This window comes from Rhincodon typus, chromosome 11 (genome assembly GCF_021869965.1).
Source record: "Rhincodon typus isolate 14 chromosome 11, sRhiTyp1.1, whole genome shotgun sequence".
Classification (NCBI taxonomy): domain Eukaryota; kingdom Metazoa; phylum Chordata; class Chondrichthyes; order Orectolobiformes; family Rhincodontidae; genus Rhincodon; species Rhincodon typus.
The window spans coordinates 813,386-829,598 of record NC_063342.1 but is presented as its reverse complement, the minus strand read 5'-3'; the positions used below and the strand labels follow the sequence as shown (position 1 = coordinate 829,598).

At 46.0% G+C, this 16,213-nt stretch overlaps 1 protein-coding gene across 1 annotated transcript in view; it reads left to right on the top strand.

Annotated features, from left to right (window-relative positions):
* Window positions 1–15,734, top strand: part of pde9aa (phosphodiesterase 9aa) — a 49,170-nt gene extending 33,436 nt beyond the window's left edge. The window contains exons 6-12 of the mRNA XM_048603007.1: window positions 2,019–2,175; window positions 3,892–4,005; window positions 10,629–10,733; window positions 10,905–11,033; window positions 11,876–11,971; window positions 13,846–13,919; window positions 14,428–15,734. Coding sequence (XP_048458964.1) covers window positions 2,019–2,175; window positions 3,892–4,005; window positions 10,629–10,733; window positions 10,905–11,033; window positions 11,876–11,971; window positions 13,846–13,896 — 652 coding nt within the window. The 3' untranslated portion in view covers window positions 13,897–13,919; window positions 14,428–15,734. The remainder of the gene's footprint in view (window positions 1–2,018; window positions 2,176–3,891; window positions 4,006–10,628; window positions 10,734–10,904; window positions 11,034–11,875; window positions 11,972–13,845; window positions 13,920–14,427) is intronic.
* Window positions 15,735–16,213: the final 479 nt, after the last annotated feature.

The window sequence follows — 16,213 nt, the reverse complement described above, 5'->3', positions numbered from 1 at the left end:
CCCCCCCACACCATGCACCCCCGCCTCTCACCATCCCTCAAATAGACTGCTTCTTGGTTTAAAAAATCCACAAAATAAAATCGTGTGGATTCCTGGAAATTATAAATAAAATGAGAGATTGCAGCTCTGACAGCATGGAGTGGGTTGGGTCAATGGGTACAGAGAAAACATTCAAATGCAGTCTATGATGTAACATTTACTCTGACAACACTTTCATAATCATCTCTCTGTCCAGATTCTGATGGAGGGTCAGACCCAACTCAAAATATAAATCAGTCAACACAGTGTGGAGCTGGATGAACACAGCAGGCCAGGCAGCATCAGAGGAGCAGGAAAGCTGATGTTTCGGGTCGGGACCCTTCTTCAGGACTGTGGATGGGGAAAGGAGCTGGGAAATAAAGAGGGGTGGGGCTGGGGAACGAAGGTGGGATGGTGATAGGTGTGTGCAGGTAGGCAGTGGTGGGGTTTGGTCAGTGGATAGGGTGGGGCGGATAGGTGGGAGAGAAGATGGACAGGCGGGGAGGAGAGGGAGGCTTGGACATGAGATGAGGCCGGGAATAGTGAATTCCATGTTTAGGCCATTGGGCTGTAGGCTCCTGAGGCAGAATATGAGGAGTTGCTCCTCCAGTTAGCGTGTGATATCATTGTGACACTGGAAGAGGCCCAGGATGGACATGTCACCCAGAGAGTGGGAGGGCGAGTTGAAATGGTTGGTGACTGGAAGTGCTGTTGATTATAGTGTACGGAGCGTAGATGCTCCACGAATCAGACCCTGAGTCTGTGCTTTGTCTCACTGATGTAGAGGAGGCCTCATCGGGAGCAATGAATACAGTAGACCAGGTTAGAGGGTGTACATGAGCCTCTGTCTGATATGAAAAGTTTGATTTGTGTGTTGGATGGAGGTGAAGGGGGAGGTGTAGGGGCAGGTGTAGCACTTCCTGCAGTTGCAGGGATAGGTGCCAGGAGTGGTGGGGTTGGTGGCGAGTGTGGAGCGGATGAGGGAGTCGCAGATAGGGGTGGGGAGGGAAATATCTCTTTGGTCTTGGGGTCGGATTGTAGGTGGCAGAAAAGGCGGAGAATGATATGCTGGATGTGGAGGTTGGTAGGGTGGTATGTGAGGACCAGGGAGACTCTGTCTTCATTTTTGTTGAGGAGAGGAGGTTTGAGGGCAACAGTGCAGGAAACACAAGAGATGCAGTTGAGGGAATTTTGGTTCAATGGAGATGGGGGATGTTGCGTCCTTAAAGTGTCGATTTTCCTGCTTCTCTAATGCTGCCTGGCCTGCTGTGTTCCTCCAGCTCCACACTGTGTTGACTCTGACTCCAGCATCGGCAGTTCTTGCTATCTCAAAATATAACTCTGTTTCTTGCACACTTTGAGTTTATTCTGGGGACTTTGGACCTGTACTCGATGGAGTTGAGAAGGATGAGGGGGGATCTGATTGAAACTTACAGAATGCTGACAGGTCTGGCCAGAGTGGACGTGGTGAAGATATTTCCACTTAGCAGGACTGACTAGGACCAGAGGGCACAACCTCAGAGTGAAAGGCTAACCATTTAGAACTTAGATGAGGAATTTCTTCAGCCAGAGGTTGTAACTAATTGCCTCAGAGGACTGTGGAGGCAAAGTCATTGAGTGTATTTCAGAGCAAAATAGATAGGTTCTTGTTTGGTAAAGAGATCAAGGTTTATGGGGAGAAGGCAGGAGAATGGGGTTGAGAAACGTATCAGCCGTGATCAAATGGTGGAGCAAATTTGATGGGCTGAATGGCTTAATTCTGTTCCCATAGCTTCTGGTCTTATTATTGATGGATGTTTGTTTAAGGAGGTTCTGGAATCAAGTGTAGATTGAGTTGGATACAAATCAGCCATGACCTGATGGATAGCAGAACAGGCTGGAGAGGCTGAATGGCCTATCGGTGACCAGATGAAGCCTCTGAAGCAGCTGGTTATGAGGGGGCTGGATACTCAGTCACTGGTGTCACTAATACTGCCTGACCTGCTTCTCTTTGCATCCAGTTACCAAATCAATGCTCGCACTGAACTGGCAGTCCGTTACAATGACATCTCGCCCCTTGAGAATCATCACTGTGCCTTCACATTCCAAATCTCCTCCCAGCCTGAGAGTAACATATTCAGCAACATGGACCCTGAAATCTTCAAGCAGGCCCGTCAGGTGAGCAACATGGGTCAAGAGAGAAAGGGCTTCCTGCTCCTGTACAGTTAACTGTACGTTAGAAAAAACTTTTGACAGGAGACCATTCAGCCCCTTTCTGCTAGCTCACCATTCAATGGGATCATGGGTGATCTGCAAACAAACTCCATTTATTGTCCTACATTGGACCCACATTTCCTACTTTGAAACTAAAAAGTGAAATTCCACGTTTTAAAAAACTAATTTATGGGATGTGAGTGTAGCTGGCTGGGCCTAGAAGGTGGGGGTGAGCTGCCTTCTCAAACCACTGTACACCCACAATGCCCTTGGGGGGAATTTCTTCACTGTTGCTGGGTCAGAATCCTGGAATAGCAATATATTTCCAAGTCAGAATGGTGAGTGGCTTGGAGGGGAACTTTTTATGATCATTCTTTCCCAGAAGATCCTTTGCTATAAGCTCTTTAATTTATCTTGTCTTGTTGCCCTTTACCAACTTGAAAATAGCCTGGTCCCTTGTTGGTTCCAGACTGGACACTGTTATAAATATACTCAATGAGCATATCTTCCAGGCTACTTTGCCAATTTGGTTGGTCCAATTGATATGACAAGATTAAATGCCCTCATGTTGATTGCAGTACATTTCTGGCTATTGTTGGGCAGGGCGAGTTCATTTCCTTTTCTATTTTGTGTCTCTGTCAACCCTGATTCTAAACTTTAATCCTCCAAATCAAGCTCATTTCTCAACACTCCACTGAAACATAGAATCCCTACAGTATACAAACAGGCCAGTCAGCCCAACAAATCCACACCGACACACCCTATCCCTGTAACTCTGCATTTCCCATGCCTAACCCACCTAATTTACACATCCCTGGACACTATGGGCAATTTCCCATGGCCAATCCACCCAACCTGCATATCTTTGGACTGTGGGAGGAAACGCACACAGACACAGGGAGAACATACAGACTCCACACAGATAGTCGCCTGAGGATGGAATTGAACCTGGGTCCCTAGCACTGTGAGGCAGCAGTGCTAACCACTGAGCCACCGTGCCATTGATCACATTCTGTATTAACAGAGACACCTCACCATAATTTCCTTCTCTCCTGTTTATTCAAAATGTTAAATACCTTTGACAATGTCACATAACACTCTCTCTGCAGCCTCTCTTGACGGTACAGTTTGTAAAAACCCTGAATTTGTTGGGCAATTGGGCAGCCTAGGGCTCCTCCATTGCTGTAGCAGCCTCTTACAGTCAAAGGCTCTTGGCCAGTGGAGAGCCAATCCGAAGAGGAAGGACAGGTGCCCTTCAGCCTTTTTGATGTATTGCAGTGTGCAATGTTCACATTCAGCAACATTAACTCTTGAGCTAAAGTTCCTCAATTAATATAATTCAGATTAATGTATAATGTTATACAATCAGAGTGATGGTGTTTTAATGGGTTGGGGGTGATGGTATTGACAGGGTTGGTGTTTCCACTGGGCTATTTCCAGAAAGGAGTTGGCTCAATTAGGGGCAGGAAGGATACTTTGTTTCAGGGATGTGTCTTCTATGCCTGACGGTCAGCTATCTCTCTGTGTGTCTGTATATGTCACTGTCCGCCTGTCTGTGCCTGTCTCTCTCTCTCTCTCTGCCTGTCGCTCTCACCCATCTTCCCCCCCCGCACCCCCCTCCCCCCACGCCTGCTTGTCGCTCTCCCCCTTTCCCCTCTGCCTGTCTGATGCTGGTTCCAGGGAATCATCAATCTGATTCTGGCAACTGACATGGCTCGGCACGGCGAGATCCTCGACAGTTTCAAACAGAAAATTGACAACTTTGACTTCTCGAATGAGGAAGATGTGACCTGTGTAAGTAACAAACTGAACCAAGAGAGTGACAGAAAGCAGTTCTAAGATTCCGGGCTGTATTTTAACTTTAATTGAAAATTTAAGCCAATGACAATGATGAATGGAATTGAGGTTTTCAGCCAGTCCATACACTGGTTGAACACCGAGTGTTGTGATATTGGTCTGAAGTTCCTCTTTGGTCTTGGCTTTGGTCTTGGTTCCTGTGTGTTGAAGTCACATACACCCCAGGCCTGAGTCACTCTCACTAGCCCCTAGCTCCTGCACATGATCACAGGTATCCTCAACTCTGGTTTATTACCAGGTTATGATCAGTCCTGGATTGGCTGAATGATACATCCCCAAATGCCGAATGGTTCCTTTAAGGGTAAGTGGCCAGGCGGTGGTGCTGGATGAGGACTGCTCACAGATCTTTCTGAGACCTTTCACCTGACTCCAGGATGGTGTGTCATCACCCTGGTGCCAGGGTCACAGAGCGGCTGTAGGACACTGGGGAGGTGGGAGGTTAACAGCCAGCGGTTGTACTGCAATCAACATGAGGTCGTGGTTGCCATGGTACCAGTGACAGGTAGAAAGAGGGAATGAGATCCAGCAAGTAGCCTTGAGGGATCTCGACCTGAAACTGAAAGCACGACCTTGAAGTAATCTCAAGATTGTTTCTAGAACTGTCTGCCAGTGAGAATCGAAATAGGATGATTGAGTGAGTGATGATGGATAAGTGATGCAGGAGGGAGGGCTTTAAGTTTCTGGGGCAGCTGGAGTTGTGACCCACTGAGGAAAGTGGGTGATTCTCAAGCTGCACTACCCCCACAGTCAACACAAAACATAGAACCATAGAATCCCTACAGTGTGGGAACAGGCCCTTCGGCCCAACAAGTCCACACCGACCCACAGAGCATCCCACCCAGACCCAACCAACCTAATCTACTTATCGCTGAACACGATGGGCAATTTAGCATGGCCAATCCACCTAACCTGCACATCTTTGGACTGTGGGAGGAAACCAGAACACTCAGAGGAAACCCACGCAGACACAGGGAGAATGTGCAAACTCCACACAGACAGTCGCCTGAGGGTGGAATCAAACCCGGGTCCCTGGCGCTGTGGGGCAGCAGTGCTAACCACTGAGCCACCGTGCTGCCAATGGTTTTATTGAATCACCAAGTCCCTGATTTAACTGTCTGATTACATAAACGAACAGTAATTACTGACAATTTTCCTGGACTGGACGAGAATTACTGTTTATTAAAATGAATAAGTTGTAGCCATAACAGCTGTCAACTATCAGCATCTACATGGCCACTTGGAAAACTGTGACAGTGATTGGGCAGAGTTAGCAAAAATTCATAAAATGGGAAATCATGTTTTACAAATCGACTGGAATTCTTCAAGGATGGAGCCAGTAGAGTTGATAAGGGGAAACTCAATGGATGTGATTTACTTGGATTTTTAGAAGGTTTTCAATAAGGTCCCACACAAGACATTAGCATGTAGAAACAAAGTGCTTGGTAATGGGGATCGTGTACCGACATGGAGAGAGAATCGACTGGCAGACAGGAAACCGAGAACAAGAATAAATGGGTCTTTTTCTATGTGGCAGTCAGTGATTTGTGGGGTACCAGAGGGATCAGTGCTTGAAACCCAGTTATCCACTATACTGTCTATGTTAATGACTTAGATGAGGGAACCAAATGTAATATCTCCAAATTTATAGATGCTCGCTGATGTTACTCCGGGAATGAAATCTGCCACCCTCACCTGGTCTGGCCTACATCTGACTCCAGACACAGAGCAACGTGGTTGACTTACAACCACCCTCTGAAATAGCCTCGCAAGTATGGAGAGTATTGACCGAGGCCCTGGAAAAGACAATGGCAGAAACAGCCCTATTGACCATGTAGAGTCCTCCTCACTAATATCTGGGAGCTACTGCCAAAAATTGGGAGAACTGTCTCACAGACTAGTCAAACAACAGCCTGACATAGTCATACTCACAGAATCATACCTTACAGACAATGTCCTAGACATCACCATCACCATCCCTGGGTATGTCCTGATCCACCGGCAGGACAGACCCAGCAGAGGGGGCAGCACAGTGGTATACAGTTGGGAAGGTGTTGCACTGTGAGTCCTCAACATTGACTCCAGACTCCATAAAGTCTCACGGCTTCAGGTTAAACATGGGAAGGAAACCTCCTGCTGATTACCACATACCGTCCTCCCTCAGCTGATGAATCAGTATTCCTCAATGTTGAACAACACCTGGAGGAAGCACAGAGGATGGCAAGGGTACAAAATGTACTCTGGGTGGGGGATTTCAATGTCCACCACCAAGAGTGGCTCAGCAGCAGTACTACTGATCGAGCTGGTCGGGTCCTAAAGGACATAGCTGCTAGACTGGGTCTGCGGCAGGTGGTGAGGGAACCAACATAAGGGGAAAAAACATATTTGACCTCATCCTTACCAATCTGCCAGCTGCAGTTACATCTGTCCATGACAGTATCGGTAAGAGTGACCATCGCACAGTCCTTGTGGAGACGACGTCCCGCCTTCACATTGAGAACAACCTCCATCGTGTTGTGTGGCACTATCACCGTGCTAAATGGGACAGATTTCACACAGATCTAGCAACTCAAGACTGGGCGTCCATGCGGCGCTGTAGGCCATCAACGGCAGCAGAATTGTACTCCAGCACAATCTGTAACCTCATGGCCCGGCATATCCCCCACTGAATCATTACCATCAAACCAGGGGGACCGTTCTGAGGAAGGGTCACCGGACCCGAAACGTTAACTCTGTTTTTTTCCTTCACAGATGCTGCCAGACCTGCTGAGCTTTGCCAGCAACTTTGTTTTTGTTTAAGCCAGGGGATCAACCCTGGTTCAATGGAGAGTGCAGGAGGGCATGCCAGGAGCAGCACCAGGGAAACCTGAAAATAAGCTCTGCAGTCCTGCCAGACCCAGTCAGGAATGGTGGTGGACAATTAAGCAACTCACTGGAGGAGGAGGCTCCACAAATGTGGTCGGCACAGTGGCTCAGTGGTTAGCAGTGCTGCCTGACAGCACCAGGGAACCACGTTCAATTCCACCCTCGGGTGACTGTCTGTGTGGAGTTTGCACATTCTCCCCGTGTCTGCGTGGGTTTCCTCCGGGTGCTCTGGTTTCTTCCCACATTCCAAAGATGTGCAGGCTAGGGTCGATTGTAGGGATGTGTAGATTAGGTGGGTTATAGGGGGATGGGTCGGTGTGGACTTGTTGTGTCGAAGGGACACTGTAAGGATTCTATGATTACTGATCCCCATCCTCAATGATGGAAGAGCCAGCACATCAGTGCAAAAGATAAGGCTGAAGTAGTCGCAGTAATCTTCAGCCAGAAGTGCCGAGTGGATGATCCATCTCGGCCTCCTCCAGTGGTCCCCAGCATTACAGATAGCAGTCTTCAGCCAATTCGATTCACTCCACATGATATCAACAAACTGTTGGAGACACTGGATATTTTGCTGGGTGATAGTAGATATTCCTACTATTAAGCCTGCCAGGCTACTCAACCTCATTTCTGTGTTAGTTTAAGTATATCACAGTCTTTGTGCCTGATTCCTATAACCACATTGTGCCTTTCACTGTGAATACTGACACAAAATATTCATTTACAACCCCACCTACGTCCTCTGGCTCCACACACAAATTACCAGTATAGTCTTTAATGCTCCTCCTCTTTCCCCAGTTATCCTTTCATCCTTAACATACATGGAAATAACTTAAGGTTTTCCTTTTATTTTTTCTGCCATTGTTCTTTCAGGCCTCCTTTTTGCTCTCCTAATTGTCTTTATAAAGTTTTCTTCTTGCACTTTCCATACTCATCTAGGGTTTCTGCTGTTTTGAGCCTGCGGTATCTGCTATAAGGCCCCCCTTTCTCTTTATCCAATCCAGTCTATCCCATGATGTCCAGGGATCACAGGTTTTGTGGTTCCCACCTTTTATCGTTATTGAAACATGTTGGTCCCGTACTCTCCCTATTACCACCTTGAATTTGTCCCACCAATTATTCCACTGTCCAGACAGAGAATAGCCTCAAAGTGTCTGCTTCTGGTCTACTCTGGTCAAATCATGCCTGATAGTATCAAAATCAGTGTTCCCACAGTTTTGAACTTTTAGTTCAGACACATCCTGTCCTACATAGAACAGTACAATACAGGAACGGGCCCTTTGGCCCACGATGTTGTGCTGAACATGATGCCAAATTAAACTAATCCTTTCTGCCTGCCCTTGGTCCATATCTCTCCATTCCTTGCATATTCATGAGCTCATCTAAAAGTCTCTTACATGCCCCTATCGTGTCTGCCTCCACCACCACACCTGGCAGTGTATTCCACACTCCTATCACATTGTGTGAAAAAACGTGTCCCTCACAACTGCTTTGAACTTTTCCCTCGCACCTTAAATGCATATCCCCTAGTTTTAGACATTTTAATTCTGGGAAAAGGATTCTGACCGTTAACCCTATCTCGTAATTCTATAGGTTTCTATCAAGTTTCCCCACGGCCTGCACCACTCCAGAGAAAACAACCTGAGATTTTCTAGCCTCTCCTTATAGTTCATACCCTCAAATCCAGGCAGCATTCTGATAAAACTCTTCTGCACCCTCTCCAAAGCCTCCATATCTTCTCTGTAATGTAGCAATCAATATTGAATGTCATTCTCTAAGTGTGGCCTAACCAAAGTCTTATAAAGCTGCAACATGACATCCTGACTCTTGTACTCAATTCCCCAACCAATAAAGGCAAGCATGCCATACACCTTCTTTACTAGCCTATCTACTTGTGTGGCCACTTTCAGGGAGTTATCGACTTTATCCCCAAGATCCCTCTGCACATCAGTGTTGTTCAGGGTCCTGCTATTAACTATATACTTTTCCTTAACATTTGATTTCCCAAAGTGCAGCACCTCATACTTACTCCATCTGCCATCTCTCTGCTGATATCTACAATTGATCTATAACCCACTGTATCCTTTGACAACACTATCCACAGCTCCACCAATCTTTGTGTCATCTGCAAACTTACTAACCCACGCATCTACATTTTTAGTCTGTCCAACTGACTTTTCTCTCTTTGGGCTCTATACCCATACATTATTTTGTCCTTATCCCCTCCCCCCACTCTATTTTCAGCATATAAACCAACAATTTCCTAGCTACCATCAATTCTGAGCAACAGAAATGTTAACTGATTTTTCTTTACACATGCTGCCAAATCTGCTGAGCTTTTCAGGCAACTTCTGTTTTTATTTCAGATTTATGGCATCCACATTTTACATTTTCATCAAAGTCATTTATATATATCACAAACAGCAGAGATCCCAGTTGGATCCCTGTGGAACACCACTGGTCATAGATTTCCAACCTGAAAAACACCCTTCCACCACTACCCCCTTACTTCTATGGGCAAGCCAATTCTGAATCCACGCAGTCATCACTGTGCATCCCATGCATCTTAATCTTCTAGATGAGCCTAACATGAGGGACCTTGTCAAAAGCCTTATTAAAATCCATGTAGACAACATCCATTGATCCTCATTGATCACCTTCGTCACCTCCTCGAAAAATTCAATCATGTTAGTAAGACATGGCCTGCCCTGCACAAAACCATGCTGACTGTCCCTAATTAGGTCATGCTTTTCCAAATGCATGTAAGTTCTATCCCTAAGAATTCTTTCCAGTAGCTTCCCAACCACTCATCTACAGTTTCCTGGATTATCCCTACTTCCCTTCTTGAACAGATAACAACATTAGCTACTCACCAGTCCCCTGGGACCTCTCCAGTGGCTCGTGAGGATACAAAAGTCTTGCTCAAGACCCCAGCAATCTCCTCTCTTGCTCCTCTGAATAACCTGGGGTAGATACCATTGGACCCTGAAGGCTTATCCACCTTAATGCTCTTCAAGAGACCCAACACCACTTCTTTCTTGTTCTCAAAAGCCCTGGCACGTTAGGAAACTCCACACAAATCTTGCTATCCTCTATATCCTTCTCCTGGGTGAACACCAGTGCAAAATATTCATTTAGGACCTCCCCACATTCTCTGTCTCCAAGTGCAAGTTCCATCCTTTAAGCTTGAGTGAATTCCAAGGCATTCTAAACATACATTAAAAACAAGAGGATAACTAGGGAGAAGGTAGGACCCTCCTGTACAGGATACCAATACATCACTCCCTACACCATGATCTTTTATTTAGTGCAATAACCTTTGGTGTGGCACCTTGTCAAATGCCTCCTGGAAATCTAAATACAGTACATTGACCGGCTCCTCTTTATTCATAGCACATGCTACTTCCTCAAAGAGAACTGCAAGTTACCAGGTCTCTTCCAAGTCACTGAACAATCGAGAGGCTGAATACACTACTCCCAGTTGTCAGTCAGGTGTTCATATATAACAAAACTTCAACTGGGGGAAAGCTAGTTAGAATCACACTTGAGATAAAGGAAGATAGATGGTTGTGATTGTTGGGGGTCAGTCATTTCAGCTCCAGGACCTCTCTGCAGGAATTCCTCAGGATAGTGACCTAGGGCCTGCTCAGTGGGGAGGGGCCTTGGGCCCGGAGTAATTTCTGTTTTCCGTCTACGTGCAGCTGAAGATGATTCTGATTAAATGCTGCGACATCTCAAATGAAGTGAGGCCAATGGAGGTGGCAGAGCCTTGGGTGGACTGTTTGCTGCAGGAATACTTCATGCAGGTACTGACTGCACAACCCCTCCACCCTGACCCCTGTGAAGTCCCACATTTACTCTCTGTGACCCCCAACAATGACTCTACACTCTAACACCCCCTGTCCCCTCCTCCCTGTGACCCCAATGGACCCCGTTTGCTTCCTGCCTTCCCTCTCTGTTCTGATTGGTTATTGCAGAGTGACCGGGAGAAAGCCGAGGGATTGCCCACTGCCCCCTTCATGGACCGGGAGAAAGTGACAAAGGTCACCGCCCAGATTGGCTTCATCAAGTTTGTTCTCACCCCCATGTTCGAGCTGGTGGCCAAGGTGAGAAATGGAGTTTCTCCCCAAAATCATCCCCCAGACACCCACTCCCACAACACCCTTGCCCCGACACACACTCCCTAACACCACTGCACCACAACACCCTTCCCTCAGACACCCTCCCCCACTGAGACCCATCTCCCTCCCAGACACCCTGCCCCACTGTTACCCAACCACCCTCCCCCACCAACATCCTTCCCTCAGACACCCTTCCCCACTGATACCCTTCCTCCTGACAGGGCGGTGGTGGTTCTCTGGGAAGAGGGAGGTGGTCAATGGGAGGAAGTGAGAGAGTACGAGGTGATGAGCAGGCCAATGAGGGGAGCAAGGCGGGAGGGGTCACAAAGCAGAGGGCTTTAACTGGGACAGTGTGAGGGGGTCATGGGGGAGAGGGAGAGAGACACAGAGGGAGTGAGGGAGTAGGGACTGAAGGGCAGGCCATTGAGGGGAGTGAGGCTACTGCCGGAGGAGCAGCGAGGAGACCAGACCAGGCGTCCCAGTTTAAGGATAAAGTAAACAAGGAGAAATGTCATCACCCAGAGGGTGGGGAGCCTATGGAATTCACTAGTACAGAAAGAGGTTTAGGCCAAAGTATTGAATGTTTTTAAGAAGGAATTCGATACAGTTCCTGGGGCTAAAGGGATCGAAGGGTATTGGGGACAGAGTGGGAACTGGGGACTGAGTGGATGAACTGCCATCATCTCATTGAATGGTGGAGCTGACTCAAGGGGCTGAATGGCCTCCTCCTGTTCCCTTTTCTCTGCTTCTATCAATGAAATGGTGGGAACTTGCTATTTCAGTCTGTTGTTTAATAAATATTGACAAGTTGCTGTCTTTCAATTCAGCTGTTCCCTCAGATTGAAGAACCATTGGTTCAGCCACTGAGAGAATCACGGGACCGTTACGAGGAGCTAAAGCAAATTGATGATGCTACAAATGAGGTAACATGAATCTGCTGTCATGGTTCCGCCCCCACCGTTCACTTCCCCATTCACTAACCTTTCCCCATCACTCTGTCTCACTGTAATGTTATCAATTATTAAGGAAGTAATCGCAGAACATTTGGAAATCTAATCAAGCAGAGTCAGCATGGTTTCATGAAAGTGAAATCATGTCTGACTGATTTATTAAAGTTTTTTTAAGGAAGTCTCAACCAGAGTGGATAGAGGGGAACCAGTAGAAGTGTTATATTTGGACTTCCAGAAGGTATTTGACAAGATACCTCACAGAAATTCACCAAAGATCCTCAGACAGCACCTTCCAAACCCCAGACCACTTCCATGTAGAAGGACAAGGGCATCAGACATATGGGAACACCACCACCTCCAAGCCACTCACCATCCTGATTTGGAAATATATCGCCGTTCCTTCACTGTCGCTGGGTCAAAATCCTGGAATTCGCCCCCTAATAGCATTGTGGGTCAACCCACAGCAGGTGGACTGCAGCGGTTCAAGAAGGCAGCTCACCACCACCTTCTCCAGGACACCTAGGGATGGTAAGAAATGCTGGCCAGCCAGCGATGCCCACATCCTACAAATGAATATGAAAAAAAAGTCATGAAAGAATAGCCTTGTGGTGTTGGAGGTAGTATATTGTGATGGATAGAGAACTGGCTCATGGACAGGAAACAGCGAGTGGGAATAAGGGGCTCCAATTAAGGTCGGTGACCCATGACCCGTGGGATTCCACAGGAATTGGTGCTGGTACTGTAACTATTTACAATATGTATTAATGATTTGGAGGGATGAAGTGAATGTACTGTAGCCAAATTTGCAGATGACAAAAATATGTGGAAAGGCAGGCTGAGAGAGGGATGCAAACAGTTTACAGAGAGATATTGATAGGGTAAGTAAGTGGGCAAAATGTTGAAAATGGAGCATAATGGGGGAAAACGTGTAGTTGTTCATTTTGAAGGGGAAAACAAAAGAACAGAATATTACTTAAATGGAAATAAAATGCAGAAAGCTGTAACACAAAACGACTTGGGGGAATGTGTGCACAAAACACAGCTAACACACAGGAACAGCAGGTAATCAGGAAGGGTAATGGAATGTTGGCCTTTATTTCAAGGGCGTTGGAGTATAAGGATCGGCAGGTCTTATTGCAACTGTATAAGGTGCTGGTGAGACCATGTCTGGAGTACTATGAGCAGTTTTGGTCCCCCCATTTAAGGAAGGAAATCACTTTGATGGAGGCAGTTCAGAGAAAGTTCACCAGGATGATCCCTGGAATGGAGGGATTGTCTTATGAGCAAAGACTAAACAGATTTGGATACTACCCTCTGGAGTTTAGAAGAATGAGAGGTGATCTGACTGAAACATATAGGATTCTTGAGGGGTTTGACAGAGTAAATGCTAAGAGGATGTTTCCCCTCACGGGATAGTCTAGGATCAGAGGGCATAATCTTGTAATAGAAGGGCACCAATTTAAGACTGAGATGAGGGGGAATTTCCTTTCTCAGAGGGTTAAGAGTCTTTGGAACTCCTTGTCACTGAGAGCTGTGGGGGCAGCGTCTTTGTGTATATTTAAGGCTGAGATAGATAGATTGATGGACAAATAGACCCATTTGACCAGCAGGAGAATCCAGGGTTACAGGGAAAGGGCAGGAAAGAGGAGAATTGTCGGTTTAGCCATAATTCTGTTAAATGGTGGAGCAGGCTGAATGGTCTATTCCTGTTCCTATTTTGTATTGTTTAATGTCACTGCAGTGTCTCACTTTCCTGTTAAACTGGTTGATTTTTGTGACAGCGTCTGGTGGTGAGTCAGCCAATAACCAATAGGGATTTTACAATTTCTGAATGTTTACATTTTCAGATTCACAAAAACAAAAATGAATCTTTATCCATCGGTGGCAAAAAGAAGTGAAACTGTCCTGGTGCGTGATTGAGGTGAGCAGCTCATTCCTGGGAATCTCTGCAGGGATAGTTTTGATGGAGTGAATTATTGTACCTCTACGGTTTGATGGGATAGGGTTTTACTGGGGTTCTCTGGCAGGGCTGGGGGTCTGGGCCTGGAGGTTGTGTGTGTGTTCAGGAGGTTGGTGGGGGGGTAGTGGGTGCCAGGGTGGTGTGGTGGCGTTAGTAGCTGAGGGGTTCTGGAGAAGTCTGGTCAGATTGCAAGAGGGTAACTGATATCAGAGCCATCATCCTCAGCACTGAGTGGACAAACAGTTGGCAGGAAATGGAGTTGGGAGTTTGATTGTGGGAGCCTTGGTCTCTGGACAAGTGGGTCAGTTGCTGGGTGGTTCTGTCTCTGGAGTGTCTTGGTGTCGGAGTCAATGGGGGGGCAGGGGGTGCTTCTCAGTCTCTGAGTGTGTTCTATGGGGCTGTGTTTCTCTTTGTTGATATTTTGTAGAGTTCAGTGTTTCTGGATGACGGACTTGTCATTAATTCATAGAATCCTTTAGGAGGATAATATTCTATGGAGATACGGTTTCTGTATCACAGCCTGGGACATTGCTACTGTGAAGGAATCACCTCGTCCACACCAGGGAATTGGGAACGCCCAGCAGTGAGAGCTGTAGCTGTGAACGACAAGAGCAATCTCCTGTGACCCACACTGACAGTGACAGTGCCACAGCCACAGCTTTGGGAAATCATGTTCCTGTTTGATGTTTAATACTGGACACAATTGCAGACTCTGGAAGCTTTTCTAGTCATGTTTGGTCCGGAACCTGAAAGGAGGCCAACTATCATTCATTCGTTGAAATTGTTGGGTTTTTTATATTTGTTCAGTTGGAACTTTTCAGTTTTGAAATTCCTAGTGTCTGTTTAATATTTGTGTTGTTTTAACTTGTTTCTTTTTTTAAAAAATTGGCTTCTGATGAGGTGGTAGTGCCTTGAGTTTTTACTGGGCCTTGACTCTATTTGTTAAAGAACTGGTTGTAATAAAAATCAAACAGTTCTCGTTGGTGATATTTTATTTTCTATTGTTTGGTTGAAATTCTTGAAATGAGGAGTTTGGCTAACGGCTGATTTTGATGGTTTGTTTTATACATTTCTCACTTTTTCCTTTAATTTTCATGGTTACAATGGACAGTAATCAAAGTAAATAATTGATTTTCAAAATCCAAATATTTTCTTTTTTGGTGGTGGGGGCGATAGACATTCTCTCGCTGATAGCTATTGCTGTTTATATCAATTTTACAGGCCAACTGTTTAAAAACTGATGTCAAGTGAGAATGAGATTTTACATTTTGATATTTTAATATTAAACATTACTGATGTACTTTTGATATATTTTTCTTAAGGAAAGAATTCAGGGAAATGGGCTCAAGGCAGGTATATGGAGACAGGCCATCCCTGGGCCATGATCTTACTAAATGATGGGAACAGGCTCAAGGGGCTGACTGGTCTCTTCCTATTTCTCTGATACTGTGTTGCAACGTACTGGTTCAAAATGACATGGTCTCAAGGAAAGATTTGCTCAGCCCCTTTTACACAGGTGATTACTAAAAACAAATGATTTCTGGTATCTGGGCCAGGGGAAAGGAATGGAGCCGGTGGGTGATGTAGAGAGTGCTAAGGGTGAGCGAGCTGGCAGTAACTGAGGATCGATTTCCCATTCTACTATTTAATAGCCTGTTGCCTGAGAAATCCCACCGAGCAGCTCCCTGAAGAGGTGTCCTCCCCAGCCCAGGCCTGGAAGAAGCTGGGACCAGACTTCGGGAAATTTTTATTGATTCTTTTTAAAAAAAAATTAGTTGGTGAATTCTATTGTTGTCATGACATTTGTTTTGTATACTTTTACATATTAAAATATTTACTTACTGAAAATCAATGTGACTGAAGTTTGTTTCAGAAAGATTTGAATGATTTATCAGAACAGACAAACAACAGTTTCCACGGAGTTTGGTTCAAACATGGACAAAACAGCTGAATTCCAGAGGTGAGGTGAGAGTGACAGCTCTAGACATCAAGGAGTCCGAGCAAAACTGGAATCAGTGCGTAATAGGGTGGCAAACTCTCGGGTGGTTAGAGTCATACCTGACACACAGGAAGATGGTTGTGGTTGTAGTTGTAGTTGTAGAGGTCAGTCGTCTCAGCTCCAGGACATCTCTGGACCAACAATCTTCAACTGCTTCACCAATGACCTTTCCTCAATAATAAGGTCAGAGGTTAGGGTGTTCGCCGTTTCCGTGTGCAATATTCACCACTCGCCAGATATTGAAACAGTCCATGTT